Consider the following 18,259-nt stretch of genomic DNA (forward strand, 5'->3'; position numbering starts at 1 on the left):
CTATATCGCGAGGTCGAGAACTGCACTATGTACATGTTAAAAATTATTTTTATCTTAAAATAAATATGACTGTGTGAGAAGATCTACGAAAAAATCAACACGCTATCGGCAATCTTAAAATTTCTCCAGCTTGAATTGTGGTTTTCCAGTGAATTACACGGCGAAGATGAAGATTAAATTGTATCTTTAGACTGAAACGTGGCATGATCGGATTACGAAAAGGGACGGGAGGGGAGCGGTGTGGCGGAAAGTCAAAGCATAGCCGCTTGTTTTGCCATTAATCCACCATTAATCAATTATTGAGGAGACTTTGTCTCACGGCGGATGAAGTAAGGGGAAAACTTTCTTAGATAATATTTATCGGAATTGTAAAACGGTTTCTGGTTTGACATTCGATCGCCCGAATCGACTCACGGGATCATCCAGGTGTTTCCCGACGATCAAAGCGCCATCTACTCTGCTCCCGTTCGCGCACTCTTTCCCGAATTTCTGGACGTCTATTGTTTCTTCCTCTATCTTTTTTTTTTTCGGCGGCGCTTATCTGATTATTTCGACGGTGGGCAGTTTAAGCGATGAATGGGTAGGATCGCTCAGTGCACGTAAGCTTACGATTGCAGTCGACCGCCTAAGCCGCGTTTGAATGGTTATGTGATTTCGATCATCGATTCTTCCTGTGATTTAAAATGCCGTTCCAGAAGGATCCACCCAACAGTAAGTTCAATTACCTCGAATTTTACTTTTTTTTTCTTCTTTCTGTATCTCGTTAAGAATTTTTCCGCTGAAATAATTAGCTGCCACTCCTCATCCACCATCTTTTTTTAATTTTTCTTGTGCTTATCATTTTTTGTTCGTTTATTGTTAGAAGCCGTTCATAAATTACCAAAGGCACTTGGAAGTGGAATCAGGGTCGAAAGGATTCTTAAAGGAAGGGAAAATGTCTAGTATAGTCTATTTTTACGCAAAACGCCCATTTCATGAGGAAGAGCAAAAAAATTGTTTGCTTCCTCTTATTCAATATTCATATGAACTGAATTCAAAAACTCGGATGTTCGAGTAAACTGATGGAAAAACTCATACATTGAATTGCAGATCAGCAACTCTTCCTTTTTCTTTGCAGCACCTTAAGTTTTTATGATCAGTATCGAATGGGATGGCATTTTATAGAATGCATAGTGATCTTTAAAAGAGAGCCGATTTGTCTTCAACTCTATTTCTTACTAAATTATTTGTTTACTTCAATTTAGGAGGGGGGAGGGGTTAGTCCAGCTTTATGGTTGTCTTGGGGGGAAGAGGAAGGGATCTAATAAGGTCACCCTCCTGACGTTAGGGCATAACTACATTTTGAGATGAGCCCTGTAATGAATATAACTCCATGCTATCCAGAGCTATTGATAAAGGAGAGGTTTGCCCTTACGCCGGGGGAGCGACAATAAAAGAGAAAACCGCCTTAAGTCATTCAGGACCAGTTTTCATCATTTTCCGGGGCCCTTCATGTATTATGACAAGCTTGTTCTTTTATTTATTATTATATATTTTTTCGGCTTTCCCACCCCCATATCAGAAATTTGCCAGCCATACCTCGGTCTCCTCTAAAAAAAATGTCAAACTGCGCTTAGCGTTTCCCCCTAAATTCTACGGAGGAAGATATAATACATTTTTGTAGCTTTTTCGCTCCTCTAAAATTTGAAACAGCAGGCGTTTTAGCCCTACTTTAAATTTAGCTTGATCCTCTCCTCCCTCTTTGCTTTTGGTAGAACCTTGTACAGTCCCCCTCCCCCACCTCACAATGAGCCTTCAGGGCAAACTTTAGTATTTTGAGAGGATATCATTTCTCATGGCAAAGTAATTCATCCACAAATTGCAATTTCATGCGATTTTTTTAGTATAATTCGTGAAACCTGTGTCGCCGTTTAGATTCGACATGCGGAAAGCAGTTGCTTTCAAAAGGAAATAAATCAATTAGTACACGGTGGTCCATAAGTTCCGGATCATGACCCCTGTAACTGTTGTACAAATTGAGACAGAGACTTGAGATTTGCTGAGTATTCTGGTGTCAAAAAAACAACTCTTGGGAGTTTTGAGAACCCCAAAAGTTTTCAGGGACGACCCTGAAAAGAGGCAAGAACTTTAGGAGTTATAGAAATGGATGCGGGATTTTTTATATCACCCTGTATATGAGCCTTGAGGTCCGTAAAGATATGCTAACCAGCGGCGCCTGAATCGTCTAATCAATATCGAATAATCTTAGAAGCCGTTCAAGGATTATGTAACGCATTTTCTCCGATTTTCTTACCCCCTTCTTTGTAACGCACCCGTAACCCAGCCCCCCTTTTGAATTGCATAACGCTGGCCTGACCCCCCCCCTCCCCCATTTTCATTCGGGAAGGACATGATTTTCAATATGTTGCACGTTTTTTAAAATTATTTTTCCTCCGGCTCGGATTTGTTACGTAACGCTGGGATTGACACCCCCCCCCCTTCCTGCCTTCTTGTAATGTACCATAACGCTGGCTCAAATCCGCTCTCCCCCCGTGCGTGCGTTAAGTAATTCTTGAACCGCTTGATTGATGAATCTTATTTTAGAAGTGCTCTATATCGATTAAGTCCAGTTGATAACAAATAGGGAAACAAATCTACAGTGCTTGGATCATTGAATCATCATCGTTGATTATGAACTAGGTCCTGTGAAATATCGATGAAAAATTTGATAAATCCTTAGACATTTTACGCGGGATACTTGCACGTATACCCCCAATATAACCCCATTTTTATCTGAAAACAAGTATGATGTAAAGCATAAGTACTTCACTACCATGCGAAAAATTACAGTCAAAAAACTTGAGTGACTTGACTCGAATAACTGTCATAACTTAAATATAATTTATTAATTTGGACGGTAATTTTTGATTAAATCATCAATTTACTTAATACAGTACTCTTTCCATAACGACTTTCATTATAACGATAATATCTCTATTACGAGAACCTCTCTGTAACGAGAAAATCGGCCGATACCTTTGGGCTCTCGTTATAGAGAGAGATATTAACTAGATATTTAAACAAGTGGCGGTTGGGTATCGCAGAGCGCAAAAAAGCGCCTATAAGAGCGACGCGACATGTTAATAGGTTAGTTTATCTATGAAAAAATCAATATTAAACTTCCCATTTATTAAAATATCGAGATTTTAAGCTTACTTTAATTTTAAATCATCCCTAATCTTGGGATCAATCAATAAGCAGATCTCGAAACTTTCGTTACGTAATTGGAATCAGAGTGAGCTCCGTATTTTTACTTAGTTGCATTTCTGGTTTCCGGACGGAACGGACGGAACTTGACCCGAAGCCAAAAGTGCATTTCAAGTGGTGCTCGACCTCCAGTGAATCATAGGCATCAAAATCCCAACCGATGCGAGGAGTGCAAACCGACGCCACTTGAGTGTGAATAAGCCCCATAACCAAACAAAGGAGATAAAACCAAGAAATAGTGCTTCTGTTCAATTTACACCATTTATAGTTGTGACTGATTTGGAGCTCGAGTGATAACGATAAATTGAACGAGTAAACATGTTTTAGAGAGATTAAACTTATTTCATCGCGTCATATCAGTGACGCATAGTCATCGTAATTATTTACCTCCATTTAAAATGGAGCCAATTGAGACTTTCCAAAGATCTAAAATATGGTATAAAAATTACAATATCACCCAAGTCAACTGACAGCCCGTCATACCAGTTTTATTTTTCATAAAATGGTTTATTTCACCAAAACCTAAACAGCTGTAATCACGAAAGGAAAGCTATACTCTTGGCGTCAAGCTTTCATTTTTACGACTTTTTATCTACACAGGATTAGCAGACTTTCGGAATTATAGATAGTGAGAAAAAACATGCTTCTGTTCTGGGCTTTACCCGGCACAGGCGTTTCTTTCTGACTGTTCACCATTAAGGAGTGATGAAATTTTTAAAAAAACTGATAGACCTACTTATTGTGCTCAACAAGTTCTTTCCCTTGAAAAAATCGGAGGGTATAAATTCGATCGACATGAATCGATCAAAAACTAAAATGTGAATAGATCGACGTGAACTGGTCGATACCGATTCGATTGACAAATCATTAAAAAACGGGTGTCCATTCGATCCGTCATGAATCGATCGGAAAATAAAAACGTGGACCAATCGGCGTGATTCGATCGACACCGATCCGGTCGACACCAATTTGATCGATAGCCGTGAATCAGCCAACAGATCCGTGAATCTATCGACAACTCTGGGAATCGATCGACTAGCCCATAAATCGATCAACAACCCCGTGAATTGATTGGCAAACCCGAGAATCTATCGAGTCGATGTCGATCGAATGACGTTGATCGGTTCACGTTTTTATTTTTCGATCGATTCATGCCAATCGAATCGACACCAGTTTTTCAAAAATTGTCGACCGAATCGGTGTCGACCGACTCATGTCGATCGATACCTTCCGAACATATCATTTTTTACACTTAACTAACAACCTGTCAAAAATCGGCATTTTATCCTTAGAATTGGCCTTACTGAAATGACCAATCATCAAGCTGGGAAGAAGGTGCAACGACAACGAATGCGCCGTTGAGTTACTTGGTTGAATTTTCGTGAGACGACAGGATATGCATCGTTCTACGATCCGTACGAATGACCTCTCGATGGTGATTAAATGATTCCGGTCAGTAAAGTTATCGGAAGTCCGCCCGCGGAGCTAATCGAGTCAATTAACTTGCATCCACGACCGAACCATGACGTCTACGCTTGTCCGTCACTCGGAGAAATATTCCTCGAATAAAAAATGAGGCTCGCCCCTCCTCGGTAAACAGAGATAAATTAAAATTCGAAGCGGGACAATATTTGAGTTCAGTGGTTATGATGTGGTTCTTGTTCTCGTTCCTTTGTCTATCGCTGTTCGCAAGACAGCAGCAAGCACAACTCGGCGTTATTCAGCCACGGTTAACACGTACCTTTGGGTGCTTTAAGACTCATGATGATATTTACTACATCTACCGTGGCTTTGCAGTTCAGTTCGATGTCCTCCACTAATAGAGCGTTCTGAAAAAGCACCTTCCACTGAGCAGAAATGGATCGCATTTAGCAAAAAGGAACCAACGCGATTCCGGTGTTTTCAAAATTATGCGACTTCTTCTTTTCCCTTAAAAATACTTGTGCGGTATTCAAATTTACACACTCATTTTCCTTTAAAATAAGACATTCTCTTGTTAGGAAAAAAAAACTATTTGCTATACCTACTGGGATATTTTGTAGATAATTATAAAGAAACAACATTTTTACAACACTGTAATCACGCAAGCTCCTTTTTGCTAATGCGATCCTAATATCGATGGCTGAATGTGAAAATGCGTATCTCAATTCGCAACCTTTAAAAATCTCCGACATTGTCCTATTTTCCAGAGCGAAAACTAGTTAAAATGTTTCCTTGCATTTCGTGTAATATTTTTGAGCGAGTGACGAAAATTCACAGAAACTTTTGATTGAAACTGTCGGTTAGTTCTCCTTAAAAAAAATAAAACATAAGAGACTTAAATAGCCGCAATCTGAGATAAACTGTTTTCAGCTTTCGCTCTCGATATTTGAAGCACCCTTTGTGAAAACGCCTTTCCTTCTACTTTGAAACGTTCTGTTTCAACCCTCGCAACTAAGCATAGATCATCCTAATTGTTTTTGGCATCTATTCAATTAACAATCAGAGTTGTAACGTTTCAAAGGTTACCATCCCAGTTCCCACAGAAAAACAAACATTTAGATCATTAACTTTTAAATTAAAGAGCGTATAGAGAGGTGGAAGCAAGATGACGTTCCGAAATTTTCTGAAAATATCCATCAGGCTATGAAGAGTATCCTCACAAAATTTTTAAGTCCGAAATGTGCTCAATTTTCTGTTGAAGGGACTCAATATATCGATCGCAGGGATGCGAGACCACGTACCTCCGTTCGCGACGTTGCAGACTTCCAGTCATACTTCATTTTTTCTTAAACTGATCAAAGTAATTTTATGAATACTTCTTTGTTTTTTTTTCTGTCATAGTAGAATATTCCCGTAGATATTTCAAGCTACCTTTAAAGTTGACTTGTTCCTCTTCAAAAAAATTAACTAAATGTAGAGATTTTGAAAAATCGTAATGGAAATACGTGGTGTCGAACTTTAGCCATCAATATGAAGAAATTAGGCGAAGAGTATAGCAAGTCGACTACTTAATGCCGCCCATGTGATTTCGTAAACGATACTCCTGTAAACATCAGAACTTTAGTATCGTAGAATATTTTGTATCACCATACGTCAGCGCTGTTAATCAAGTCGTATTTGCGCTCTGATCAGTTTGAAATATAATGAATGAGCTGTGAGTAAATTTTAAGAAAATCAACGTCACTCAATTTATGAAACACGCAGAGGTCAAACACGACGCGTTTATCATCAAAGCAGTTTATCTTCTCAGTTTTAATAATAAATTCCTATTATTACTCACGCACTCAAAGGAGGCACCGATAGAAAACAACTTACCGACAAAAACAATGTATGTCGTCCGTTGCAGTGGCGCAGCGAGGAGTGAATCGTGGACTAGCTATATTTTTATATTCGGAGCTGTAGTAAAGAATCGATTATCAAGATATTTACTGCGAACATCCTAATAAATGGCAGAACAATCGTTTCATCGCGAGACACTAGCAGTAAAGCTCGCCGCGCGATGACACGAGCGTTTTAAAGAAGTTGGACGTGAAATTTTCGACTAAAACTGCAAATTTTGATGTTCATTTCTATACATTGTATGGGGTTCTTCTCGAGGGAAACTTTTCGAGAAAATCAATGAAACCACCTCTAAAACCTTTATTTTTCGTAATAACAAACTGATTTGACCCTCTAATGGTGCTACATTTGGTTCAACTGATCTCATTGACTCGCTTCATGGAGTGCCGTTGGTGAGGCAGTCAGCGTCTAAAGTCAAAATGCCTTCACTTGCGTACGTATGCAAAACGGACATCCATGGAGCCCGAATAGTTGCATCCAGGAGTTACTATGAAATTCGTTTATTATCTGTCGCATGCGACGCTAACTGAAGCTTTGCTCGTTTACTTTCTTTTACACCTTAACTTATTTCTGGCGTTGCCTATTGTGTCGATGAAGTAAATCATCACTTATTTTTATCGCAGCATTGTAAATTTTCCGAAGAAGTGGTGCTGGCCCTCAATATTGCAAAACATTAAGTATTTTTACCCGACATGTACCAGAAATGTGAGCTGCGTCTAATTGATTCATGTTCCAGCAAATATTAAATACACACTGCACTGCACGTATCCTAACTGACGTGCAAATCTTCATGAATTGGTGCAATGCAGCATCAAGAAATATGCAATCGTAGATGAGATTGAGGAAAAAAGCGAGATTATCCTATCAAAACAAATGAATATCTTCCTTCTCAGTGCCCTTTTTGATTTATAAGTGCCGATATGAGAAACGATTATCCTCTCCAACGATATTGAGGAATCGTGTAGCACTTGATGGAAAAGCCCAAGTCGAGCGGACCCTTAAATCACTCCTGATTAGAGATCTGCCGTCTCATTTCGTCGCTTGGCTGACATAAGGGTGTAACTATATATTGAGATGAACCCGGGAGAACATTGAATTGTATGGGAGACAGGGTTCATTGCGGAGTGTAGTTAAGTCCTTATGTCAGGTAGGCGACGATTTATGCCGTTTATGAATATATTTACCAATTGAGCCTCTCCCTGGGATCTGATGATCGAATTTCAATTTGCAAATGGAGGACTATCCAGTACGTTGCCCGGCAGTTGGGAAACAGGTGCATAAGGATCTCCCGAGTGATAAAATGTATCCTCTCGTTCTAACGCATCCTAATTTTATTAATCAAGTTATTTTAGATAACACAGCAGCAGTGTTAGGTGCGTGATATGACTATTTAAAACATTTCGCCACCTGATGATTGCAGTTCTGTCTGCGGCGAACAGTGATTTTCGGATTAAATCGATTTTGTCTCCTCCTAATTTGCGTTCATGGAGATAACATACTGCTGATTTGAAAATGGGATGCTTCAGCTTCTTGTGTTAAAAAAGTGACGGTGTCACGTTTGCTTTGGAACTATCTTTCAATTGACTGCATGCCCATGCAGGACTTAAATGTGGATTATTAAATAGGAATTTTGAGGGAGGATTTGACACACAGAGAATGCAGTCAAGTTCTTTGCTGATACTTTATGTATCAGCCCTCAGCTGTCCTCCTCACTAATATCATTTCTAAAATGGGATTGTGTCTTAAAAAAATAAACTATGACTAGTTTTTCCCAGGTTTTTTCGATAATCAAGAAAACCATTTTTCCAAGATAATACGAAGCTGCTTGCCTCTTTAAAAATATTTCCACAAAGTACATGACATCAAAGAGGCGCGAAGACATTTAATATTAATTGAATAATGAATGTTGCTGAAAAAAGTAACGAATCTGGAAAAAATAAGTTAAAAATACTGTGCAAATGTTCTGATGAAGAAAAGAGTTAATAATTTCGCAAACTAAAATTATGAGATAATGCTGGAGAGATCATCAAATGAAAGCTAAGACAGTTAGTAATTAGATACTGTTAGATACTTCAGAAAAAGTTTGCCTTCTTATTGTGAAGGAACACATCAAATTATAAGAATGACTTTTCAACTTCTAAACTTAGGATCTTTTTTTCCCCAAAATGTTAACCTCCGAGCTTTTCATTACATCTCTGAAATAGAATATTGTTATGATATAATGATATATAGATATATATGATCTTATTGTTATGATATGTATTGTATAATATTGTTAAGATTCGTTTAGTTAATTGTACATCTTAACCAAGTTTGATCCATTGACCATCATCAACAACAGCCGTTAATTGTATGTGGAGCATATTAAGCTCCTAACTTTCAAAAGTAATTCATGTGGGAGGTGAAAGGGTCAGGTCAAGTCGTGAAATGTTCGGGTGCTCGCCGCCCCCCCCCCTCCCTCAGAATATGTAACATCTCATCATTATATTTTAGATTTCATTTTTAAAAGAACAAAATTAAAAATGGTGATGTACAGTATAGTTGAAAGACATCAAGTCAACATTTAAAACAACTTTAACTCGCTCTTTAAGGAACTACATGCCGGACAATTACCTCGATGGCTCTATCCCCTACACAAGATCTATTTTCTTCTAAAGTTCATATATTCCCACGCGTAGCAGGTGTTTACAATACCTACGTAATAAGCCGATCTATGACATTCCTTGATAGACTTTCTTATATTTTGCAAAGGTGTATTTGAGCCTCACGAGTTCAAGAACCTAAACACGAAGAAAGTATGGCTGCTGCTGGCGAAAGGTCTAGCAGAGCTTTGTGGAACTGCAATCCTGCTCAGCATTGGCTGCATGTCCCTGATCTCAAACTCAGCTGGAGGCGTTCAGGATCATCTTAGCGTTGTCATCTCTTTCTCATTTGCCATTGCAACCTCTATTATTGTAAGTAATTGTATCGTCTTTTATCTCCACTTTCCCATTACTTCTTAATTTGCACTCGAATGTTTTTTTAGGGACTAATCCGTGAATGATAAATCAAATTTCTGTTGAGAAGAACACGGTCTATAATTGGACCACATATTTTGCAATCAGAGACTAAATTTCCTAATCATCCGTAAAAATACATATGTGCACAGGAACATTTATGTTGTTTCTAAATTAAGCCAGAAATGGTAGTTCCTAATTGCAAAATGTATTCCAATTATAGGGAGGAGTATAACTCTAATATAGGGAAAAGGTTGGTGACAGGATGTTTCGCAAAAAATGAGGGAGTGTCAACTCCCTGAAGGGCTTTGGGAGATATGGGGGACTTTGGCGGCTAGGTGTCGCACAGCGGCAAGTATGTATGTACATATGTCCCTAATAGCACACAGAAAGAGAACTTTGTTTTTAAAGTGTTCTTTTGATCTATGAGAAACAGATGTCTAGGAACATGAAGAAAAAGTACGCTTGTAATTACGGCTTATACAGCCGAATATTTCCTTATTTATGAACTTCATTAAAACTTGTTATCTTTCAGATATTTGGACACATTAGTGGCAGTCACATCAATCCTGCGTTGACGGCTGCCGACGTTGTGAGAGGTGAAAAATCCATATTCATGTTCATCTACTACACTGTAATGCAATGTTTCGGTGCCTTTGTTGGATACAGCATTCTAAGGGTAAGTACACGGTGATAGTTCATGGTGATGATATGCACAGGAAAACGGTTTGTGTCTCAGACCCAAAAAAGGTTTCAACAATAGCAAAAATCTTCTCATCCGCTCTTTCCTACGGTCATCAAGAGTCTTCCGCCATTTTTTGAGGTCCATAGAGGTGTTTGAAACTTAGAATTCATCCTCTCTCTATTAGTCTGCTGTGCTGAGAAAAAACGCCGTATGAACATTAGAGAGTTGGCAGTCCTGTCTTTGCTTTTCCGAATGAGTCCAGAATATTTTCTTTTGAGATTTTCAGATAATTTAGCGATCCGATCGCAAGTTAAATTTTCTGAAAAATTAAAAGAAAAATATTTACGAATTTCCTTGGAAATTCATATTATACCGGAAGAAATTTGGCAACATCTGAAGGCTCTTAAGGCTTTCTTCCTTAGCACGGTAGTAAGGTATTCTGGGAGGGCGGAGTCTGTAACATACATCGATGGTTAAAGTGCAATATCACGTATCTCATCCGTTTGCGACGTTGCAGACTTCCTGCCGTACTTTTATTCTTCTTTAGAGAACTAGTCAACGTAATCTCTTGAAAACTGACTTGATTTTTTTCCTCTCTTAGTGGAATAGCCAGTATAAATTTCAAACTCGAAAGTTGGCTTGTCTCACTTCAAAAAAATACAGTAGGATTGAACATTTTTAAACACCGCAATGGAGATACGTGGTCTCGCACTTTGGTCATTGCTACTCAAAGTACAGGACAACATTTAAGAACCTCTTTCATGTTTTAAATATGGTTTCTCTGCTTTTTGCCAACCATATTGGATTTGTTTAGTGGGCGAAAGAGTGCAGCACAGCATTTTTTCAGTGTTCCCGGGTGCTCCGTCTGCGAGATCCGTACGCTCTAAAGCTCTCCGTGCTGTTATTGGCTATACTACTCCGTTATTCTGTGACGTCAACTCAAGCGTACGGATATTTTCGATAGGGAAACGTTCTCCCGGAAGCTTCTGGTCCGTGCGCAGTCCGTGCTGGTATAGGGAAGATCCGTACGGCACGGATATATCCCGAGACAAGAGACCCTCCACTGGCCTCTTGGCGACAGGTGGAAGCTTTTACTTTCGGGGATTCAACAATTCCTTATGGACAATTTTAAGGGAGCGACAGTCATCACTCTTATTTTGGCTGTTGACCTACCCGCATGGTGGATGATGAGCCTTGGAAGACGTTAGGAGCCAAACAAGTTTCCCAAACTTCGGCTTGTTTGCAAAACGAAACTGCCAACACGTTGTTAAACATCAACCATGTAGGTAAGTCAACAATAGAATGCTGAAGTCCCGAAAGTAAAAGTTTACACCATTACCAAGATACTAGTGGAGGGTCTCTCGTCTCCGATATATCCGCACGCTTGGGATCACTGATTTTTTTTACCAGGGTTCCGTGGGTTTTCGCTCCCTCTGAGTAATTTGTTTGTTCGCAGGTGCTTGTCCCGAACGAGGTGCTAGGTGAGAAGGAGGCTGGTTTCTGCTGCAATGCCGTGGATCCGCGAATGAGCACGGCCCAGGCCGTCGGTGTGGAGATGCTCATCACTGGGATTCTCTCCCTCGTTTTCTGCGCCGTACAAGACACGAAAAACCCTGATGTCGGACAAACCGTCGCCATCAAATTCGGTGTTGTCTGCGTCGCTCTTCTCGTACCGGCGGTAAGACTAATTGAATCGTTTGTCTCGATCATAGAGTACATAGAGTCCTAATGTAGATGGGAGAGCTGGCGCCAAGTTCTGCTCGACGAGTTCCGAGCCCGGTGTGCGCCATCACTTTTTCGATACATGTTCGATCCAAAATGGCGGTGTGGAATACGTGATAATTCCTATCTTCTTTGCTAACATCGGATGGCCGGGTGCCCGTAATCGAAAACGTATCGAAAAAGTGACCTTTTGCTTGAAATTTTGAGAAAAAAGTGTGTACAATATCACATCACACATAGATTTATGTGTCTCAGAATCCGAGATCAAGAAAAAAAAGTCATGCCATAGAGAGTTAATGACTGTGAGGCTATAAGGACAGATTCTACCACTTTTTGTTGGTAAAACCTCTTGTCAAAGCAATGCTTTAAATGCTATTTTTAAGGATTTTAGGGCTTGTATGATATACAGAGGCGTGGTGTGCTTTGTGATATATAGATTATTTTGGCATTTATACCTATGGAGAAGAATCGATAACAGGGTGTCCACAACGAACACCGAACAATCGATTATCCATATTTTCCCATTTTAAGCTATGGTAAAGAATTGATTAATAAATCGATTCTTTACCATAGTTTCAAATGGGAAAATATGGATAATCGATCATTCACGCCTCGCCACTTATGATGTTTATTGCACGGTCTAGGTGACATTTTTGTCCTTGTGGGACACTCCATAACTGAGAGTCTTAACCTCTGGTTAAAATTCAACTGGTGCCCACTGCCCACAGTGCTTGTCCAATGTTGATAGTTTTTTTTACGATTTCACCGTTAACTGAATAAGCTGCCACTTGTAAAATATATTTTTTGTCGACTTAACTTTCCTCCTTCCATTTCTTTGAATTTATGTTCTTACTCCATTTCCTAGGCTCACTTCATTGGTAGCAGTATGAACCCAGCAAGGAGCTTTGGTCCTGCATTGTTCAGCAGAAATTGGAAGGATCACTGGGTAAGAACAAATCTGTCTGAACTATAAGGAATTTAATTATTATAAAATATAAGATATCTCCTTAATTTTCCATAAAGTATTTTTGGGAATTTCCAGATAGGGCCCAGAAATATCTCTTTCGTCATGGTCGCGACTCCGCTTTCGTGTTGCCTCCGCCGCTCAGTGGATCTAGTCACTGTGAGAGGTCGGACAAAATTTGGAGACTTTAAAAGCTTCAAATCGAGGTAAATTTTGCAACTTCGGTCGCGCAAATCGAAAAACGAAGGGGTCTTGGCACATCTAGACCCTATGAGCTTTCATTTAAAACAAATCCGAGGAAAATCGGTCCAGTAGTTTCCGAGATCGAATTAGCACAAACTGTCCAGCGGCAAAAACGCAAATATGTCGTTATCAAATCGAGGTAAATTTTGCAACGTCGGTCGCGCAAATCGAAAAACCAAGGAATGTTGGCACGTCTACAGCCTAAGAGCTTTCATTTAAAACAAATCCGAGCAAAATCGGTCCAGTAGTTTCCGAGATCGAATTAGCACAAACTGTCCAACGTCAAAAACGCAAGCATGTCGTTATCAAATCGAGGTAAATTTTGCAACGTCGGTCGCGCAAATCGAAAAACTAAGGAATGTTGGCACGTCTACAGCCTAAGAGCTTTCATTTAAAACAAATCCGAGCAAAATCGGTCCAGTAGTTTCCGAGATCGAATTAGCACAAACTGTCCAACGTCAAAAATAGCTCCGTTCATACAAGACTTTGAAGTTTTAAAAATGGTTCCATCGGGATCCTCGTGAAATTCTCTATTGAAAGGCATCCCTTAAACTTTAAAATTTGACGAAATAAACATCAATATTTGCAGTTTCAGTTAAAAATTTCATGTCCAACCTCTCTGATTGACTCGATCCACTGTGCGCCGTAATGCATGATCCGTGCAGCCGTCATAGATGTACAGACTACAAAAATCGCGGCAGAAACATCACGCAATCAAGATCGTGGCCCCAACGAGAGGGATGATTCCAGGAACCATTTTGGCTTTCTCGGTGGCGTGCGTTAATTTAAATGGGAGCACAAATGGACGGAGTTAAACAGAAAGGAACCAAGCCACATCGGGATCGAACCGAGAAAAAGAGGTTTAAAATTTGGCTCCTGCATAAGACTCAATGTAAAAGATAAACTTCAAGTTCAATTTCTGCAAAATTTGCTCCAACAAAAACTTTGAATTTTTGGCGATAGATAGTAGAGCAGTGGTTGAGTTCAAAACCACTCACAACTCAATTTTTTCCAAAATGTGGGTTGGTTCCTTTCTGCTTAGCTCAGTCCAAATAACGCAACTTGGAACCCGTTTTAGTTACCCTACAAAAAATCGGAGACAATTTCGGTAAATTAAGTGCATATTCCCTACTTTTCAATGGTGTAAGAGTTTAAAATTACACGCCAACTAAATGCGTTGATATAACAATGTATTTAATTTATTTATTTTTTATTTAGTATTATACATAATATATAATACAAATAATATACATATAATACCCATTTTTTCCGTGTGCCTTCGGAAACTGTAGTACTTTTCTTCTTGAACGGTCGTATACATAAACATAATGATGCTAAATGTGCCTTATTACAGGTCTATTGGATTGGCCCAATGAGTGGTGCTATGATTGCCGCCTACGTGTACACCCATCTGTTCGCCCGCCATCATCCGTCCAAAAGCCGAAGCGTGAGCAGACAGCCATCCGCCAGAATCACCTTGCAGCACCAGCAGAATCATTCCGGCGATGAAGTGTAAATCTGTTCAACGAAAACCGTCTCCTCGAGAAAATAACTCCGCAGCCACTCACTACTTAAAAAATACAAATAAAAAATAAACATTAATCACTGCCAGAAGGAGAGATTCCTTACGCATTTTCAAATGATTTCTCAGGCCGGTAATCAAACTTCAATTTGAAGTTGTAGTAGAGAAACCGCGCTAGAATATTCTATGACTTTCTAATATAATTGAGGGGCTTGAAGAACAAGGCGCATAAGTGCAGTTTTCGAAAAAATTGAGATATTCAAGAACTCGACTGAGAGTAGTTTGAAAGTGTATTTTGTGAAAAATTCACGACTAAAATCCAGCTTTAAGCATAAAAAGGTGAGTTTAAACTTCCTTTCTGCCATTAGGCTCCATGTGATTTTGAAACTTTAACCAAGTATTTCTTGAGATAGCAAAAACTGCACTAGTTTGTCTTGTCCTCCAAGCCTTTCAATTCTTTTCTTAATTTTAAGCTTGCATAGTATCGGCATTATACTTCTCGCCGTTGCGTCTTAGCGGTACAGTTTTTTTCTGGGAAACTTGCTTAAAACAATCAGTTGTGCATCGAGTTTTTATTGAAAAACGATGATTTGCAAGGTCGGCGGCGTAGACAGGAATTTTTCGAGGGAGGAGGGGGCCTGGGCTCTAATTTTTTTCATGGTGGGGGGGGGGGTGGGTCAGAAGATAAAAACTCCTGAAAAATAACTAAATATGCGGTTTTTTGGAGTAAAATTTCCCAGTCCTGAAAAGGGAAGATTTTGGAACCCTTGGACCCCCTTCACTCTCTGAGAGGTTCCTCTGGCTACTGTTTAAGGTAGGCATATTCAAGGAAAATAGACCGATTGGCACAAACGCCTCATTAAGACATAGATGAGTAGCTATGATTTTACATTAAATGTTAGGGAGATGAACAAATTAATATTAAACATTTTTTGTATAGTTCTTTTATGAAATATGAATGCGACTGTCCGCGGGAAAGTGGAGCTTCCCCCGCAAAAACTCAAAATTAAGGTATCAATACAACATCAATACATACAATCAATTATCCGTTGAAATATCAAAATTCGGTTTTTTGATCCCTTATTGAAGTAAATTTGACAACCATTATGCCTTTTTGGAGTGAGGTTACATTTTCGTGGACAGTCGCAAATCGGTTTGAAAAAGTAAAAGTAGGTTGTTTACGGTAGAGTTACTTTTAATAGTTTTAATTTGAAACCGCTAATGGTATATTTCTTTTCTAGAATCCGTAGAACACGTATTACAGGGACGCGTCGTTATTTAAACTCTTATGATCTCACAATTAGAAGTCTCTCCGTTCCTGTAGTAAAAATAGAAGAAAGAGAGAGAAACAGATCAAGCGTAAGAAGGCACTGATAAATTGATCATAGGTCAACAGGAAAGAAAACATTCCCTCTCTTTTACCTTAAGCTGAGTATCGTGCCACGGTGCCACATGCTAGGCCTTTGTTTTTTGCTGATGAAGTTCATCAAAGCACAAATCCAGTTCTTTTAGATTCATTCTAATTTCAGTGCTGTTATTGTATGAAAATGACATCAAGCGAGTTAATAAAGTTTCGACTTTTCAATTGTGCCACATGTTTGTTTTTATTTGTACTTTAGCTACTCCTCCTCCGAAAAAAAATGTCTTCACCTATTCATGGTACACTGTTTAAAATCGAGGAGTAAAATTCGGTGTGGGAGTCCATATAGCACCGAAAAACCCCGAGTAATACGAGTGCGAAGTGAACTTGGCACCGTTAAAGCATTTGACACTCCGCAAGAAGGGTGGATTCCGCTCCGTAATAGAGTAAGTCACTCCGGAAGGAGAATAGATACCGTTCCGCATTTATATCACTCGGGGTTTTGGGGGGCCATATGGAATCCGATAAATAATGTAACTCCAAAACTTTTAACAGAGTAGTCATCAATTTTTTTTTTTTTTTTTTTTTTTTTTTTTTTTTTTTTTTTTTTTTTTTAATGAAACATTAATGGTACCTACTGATCATGAGGATCAGACAACAAGTATTAAAGTATTGCTACTTTCAACTTTGTGCAATTTTAGTAACATTTTACTGATTAAAAAAGAAGCCCGTCGCTTTTGGTTGGCAGTGTTTTAATTTTTATCATCGGTTTTTGATGCTTAGAGCACGTGCAAAATATAATTTCCTAAGAAATTATGGTTGTATTTTTTGGAAAAAATAAAACTAGAGCAAATAATTTGCAGCACTGCAACTGCGGGGCTTGTTTTTCAACTTTCAATTTTGAAAATTGTGTTGAGTAAAAATCGTGTAAAATCAGAACAGTAAAATCCATTCCTTTAAACTTGGTGAAAGATTGTCATAAAACTGTTGGAAAAGAGTGTTAAAAATATGTTTGTTTCGTAAAACGTTCGTAAGCGTTTGTTTTTTTAAAAATCGTCAATATCAATATGTAAGCAAATGACTTTTGAAATATAATTTGGCTTTTTTTATCTAAGAATTTCTTTGAACCTCCGCCAGAGCAGCGAACAAACTGTTTCAGCTCTATGACACAAGCAAACCATATTTATTTTTCTATCAATATTTTGGCAAAGAAAACGTTGAGAGAGGGCTGCCAATGGTTGGATTTAACTTAACAACAAAAAAAGTATATCATAGTGAATTCCGAACAATATAGTTATATCAGATCTTATACCTAAAATACCACTCATTTTCTGCACTTGGTATTTTGGTTCAAATGTTATACTCGCCTTCATATTGGGAACTATGAGAATTTTTTTAGACTGAGTTTTAAAAAACTCGTCAAAATATGATGCTGAAGGATTATTCCTAATTCGGTATTTTAATGGCCATAAAAATCCTTCAAAAGTCTCTGCCGCAACCAAGAATACACATTGAGCCTGGAGCGAGGTAAGCGTAAGCCAAGGCAATGATAGCATTTCATACCACTCTCGTCAGATTTTTTGCTCGGAGTTTCTTTTCGAACCCATTTGTACAGAAATTTCAACGTACCCTACATTTATGAATAAGGTACGTTGAAATTGTTCTCACACTTAGGCATCTTTTTGACTTTCCGTCGGTGCAGACTTCACAGTTAGCCTTTGTTTTCTTTAGGTACTTTTGAATGGTTCATGTGTGATTTGTCAACCGCGTGAATGTAGTTGAAAAGTTTTGCGTTTTTTTTAGTTTAATCAAATTTAGGGTCCTCTGAAACGAAACTATTCATTACTTCACAATTGACTTTTTCGAAATGATTTTTTGGTGTTTCATGACTTATCCGCGTAAGTTTGTCTCAGCAACAACTGTATACAACAGAGTGACAGAGTAACGATACATACAGAATTTCATCGTTTAAGTTATTTTTCATTTTAAATGGCAACGTGAAGTAGTCTGGGCACGATGGCGTAGGTGCTGAACGAGCTTTTTAGCAACGAAGCAGCCACGAATACCAACTTTACAGCTTGAACTTTTGTTTCCGAAAAGAAAATAGACGTTACCGACTTGAGCTTAGAATTCGAAGAAGATTGTTGTTATATACTTTTTTATTCCAAATTCCAGACATTTAAGATTCGCCGTTTCATTT

At 38.7% G+C, this 18,259-nt stretch overlaps 1 protein-coding gene across 2 annotated transcripts; it reads left to right on the forward strand.

Moving 5' to 3' along the window:
* The first annotated feature begins 351 nt into the window (after window positions 1–351).
* On the forward strand, window positions 352–16,292 carry LOC140225004 (aquaporin AQPAe.a-like). 2 transcript variants are annotated; one of them, XM_072302330.1, is made up of 6 exons: window positions 352–711; window positions 9,319–9,521; window positions 10,099–10,242; window positions 11,705–11,926; window positions 12,836–12,916; window positions 14,532–16,292. In XM_072302330.1, exons 1-6 carry the CDS (start codon window positions 684–686, stop codon window positions 14,691–14,693), a joined length of 840 nt encoding a protein of 279 aa, XP_072158431.1. In that variant the 5' UTR covers window positions 352–683; the 3' UTR covers window positions 14,694–16,292. The 2 variants fall into 2 exon arrangements, with proteins under 2 accessions (XP_072158431.1, XP_072158428.1); XM_072302327.1 differs by lacking the exon at window positions 352–711 and adding an exon at window positions 7,784–7,940.
* The last annotated feature ends 1,967 nt before the right edge of the window (window positions 16,293–18,259 follow it).

Source organism: Bemisia tabaci, chromosome 1 (genome assembly GCF_918797505.1).
Source record: "Bemisia tabaci chromosome 1, PGI_BMITA_v3".
Taxonomy (NCBI): Eukaryota; Metazoa; Arthropoda; class Insecta; order Hemiptera; family Aleyrodidae; genus Bemisia; species Bemisia tabaci.

Bases quoted from the DNA above. Each gene is read 5' to 3' on its own strand.
- LOC140225004 (XM_072302327.1), top strand. From the start codon at position 7,799: ATGGAGGACTATCCAGTACGTTGCCCGGCAGTTGGGAAACAGGTGCAT. The intron at 10,243-11,704 runs GTAAGTACACGG...GTTTGTTCGCAG, and splicing joins TTGGATACAGCATTCTAAGG to GTGCTTGTCCCGAACGAGGT. The intron at 11,927-12,835 runs GTAAGACTAATT...TCCATTTCCTAG, and splicing joins TCGCTCTTCTCGTACCGGCG to GCTCACTTCATTGGTAGCAG.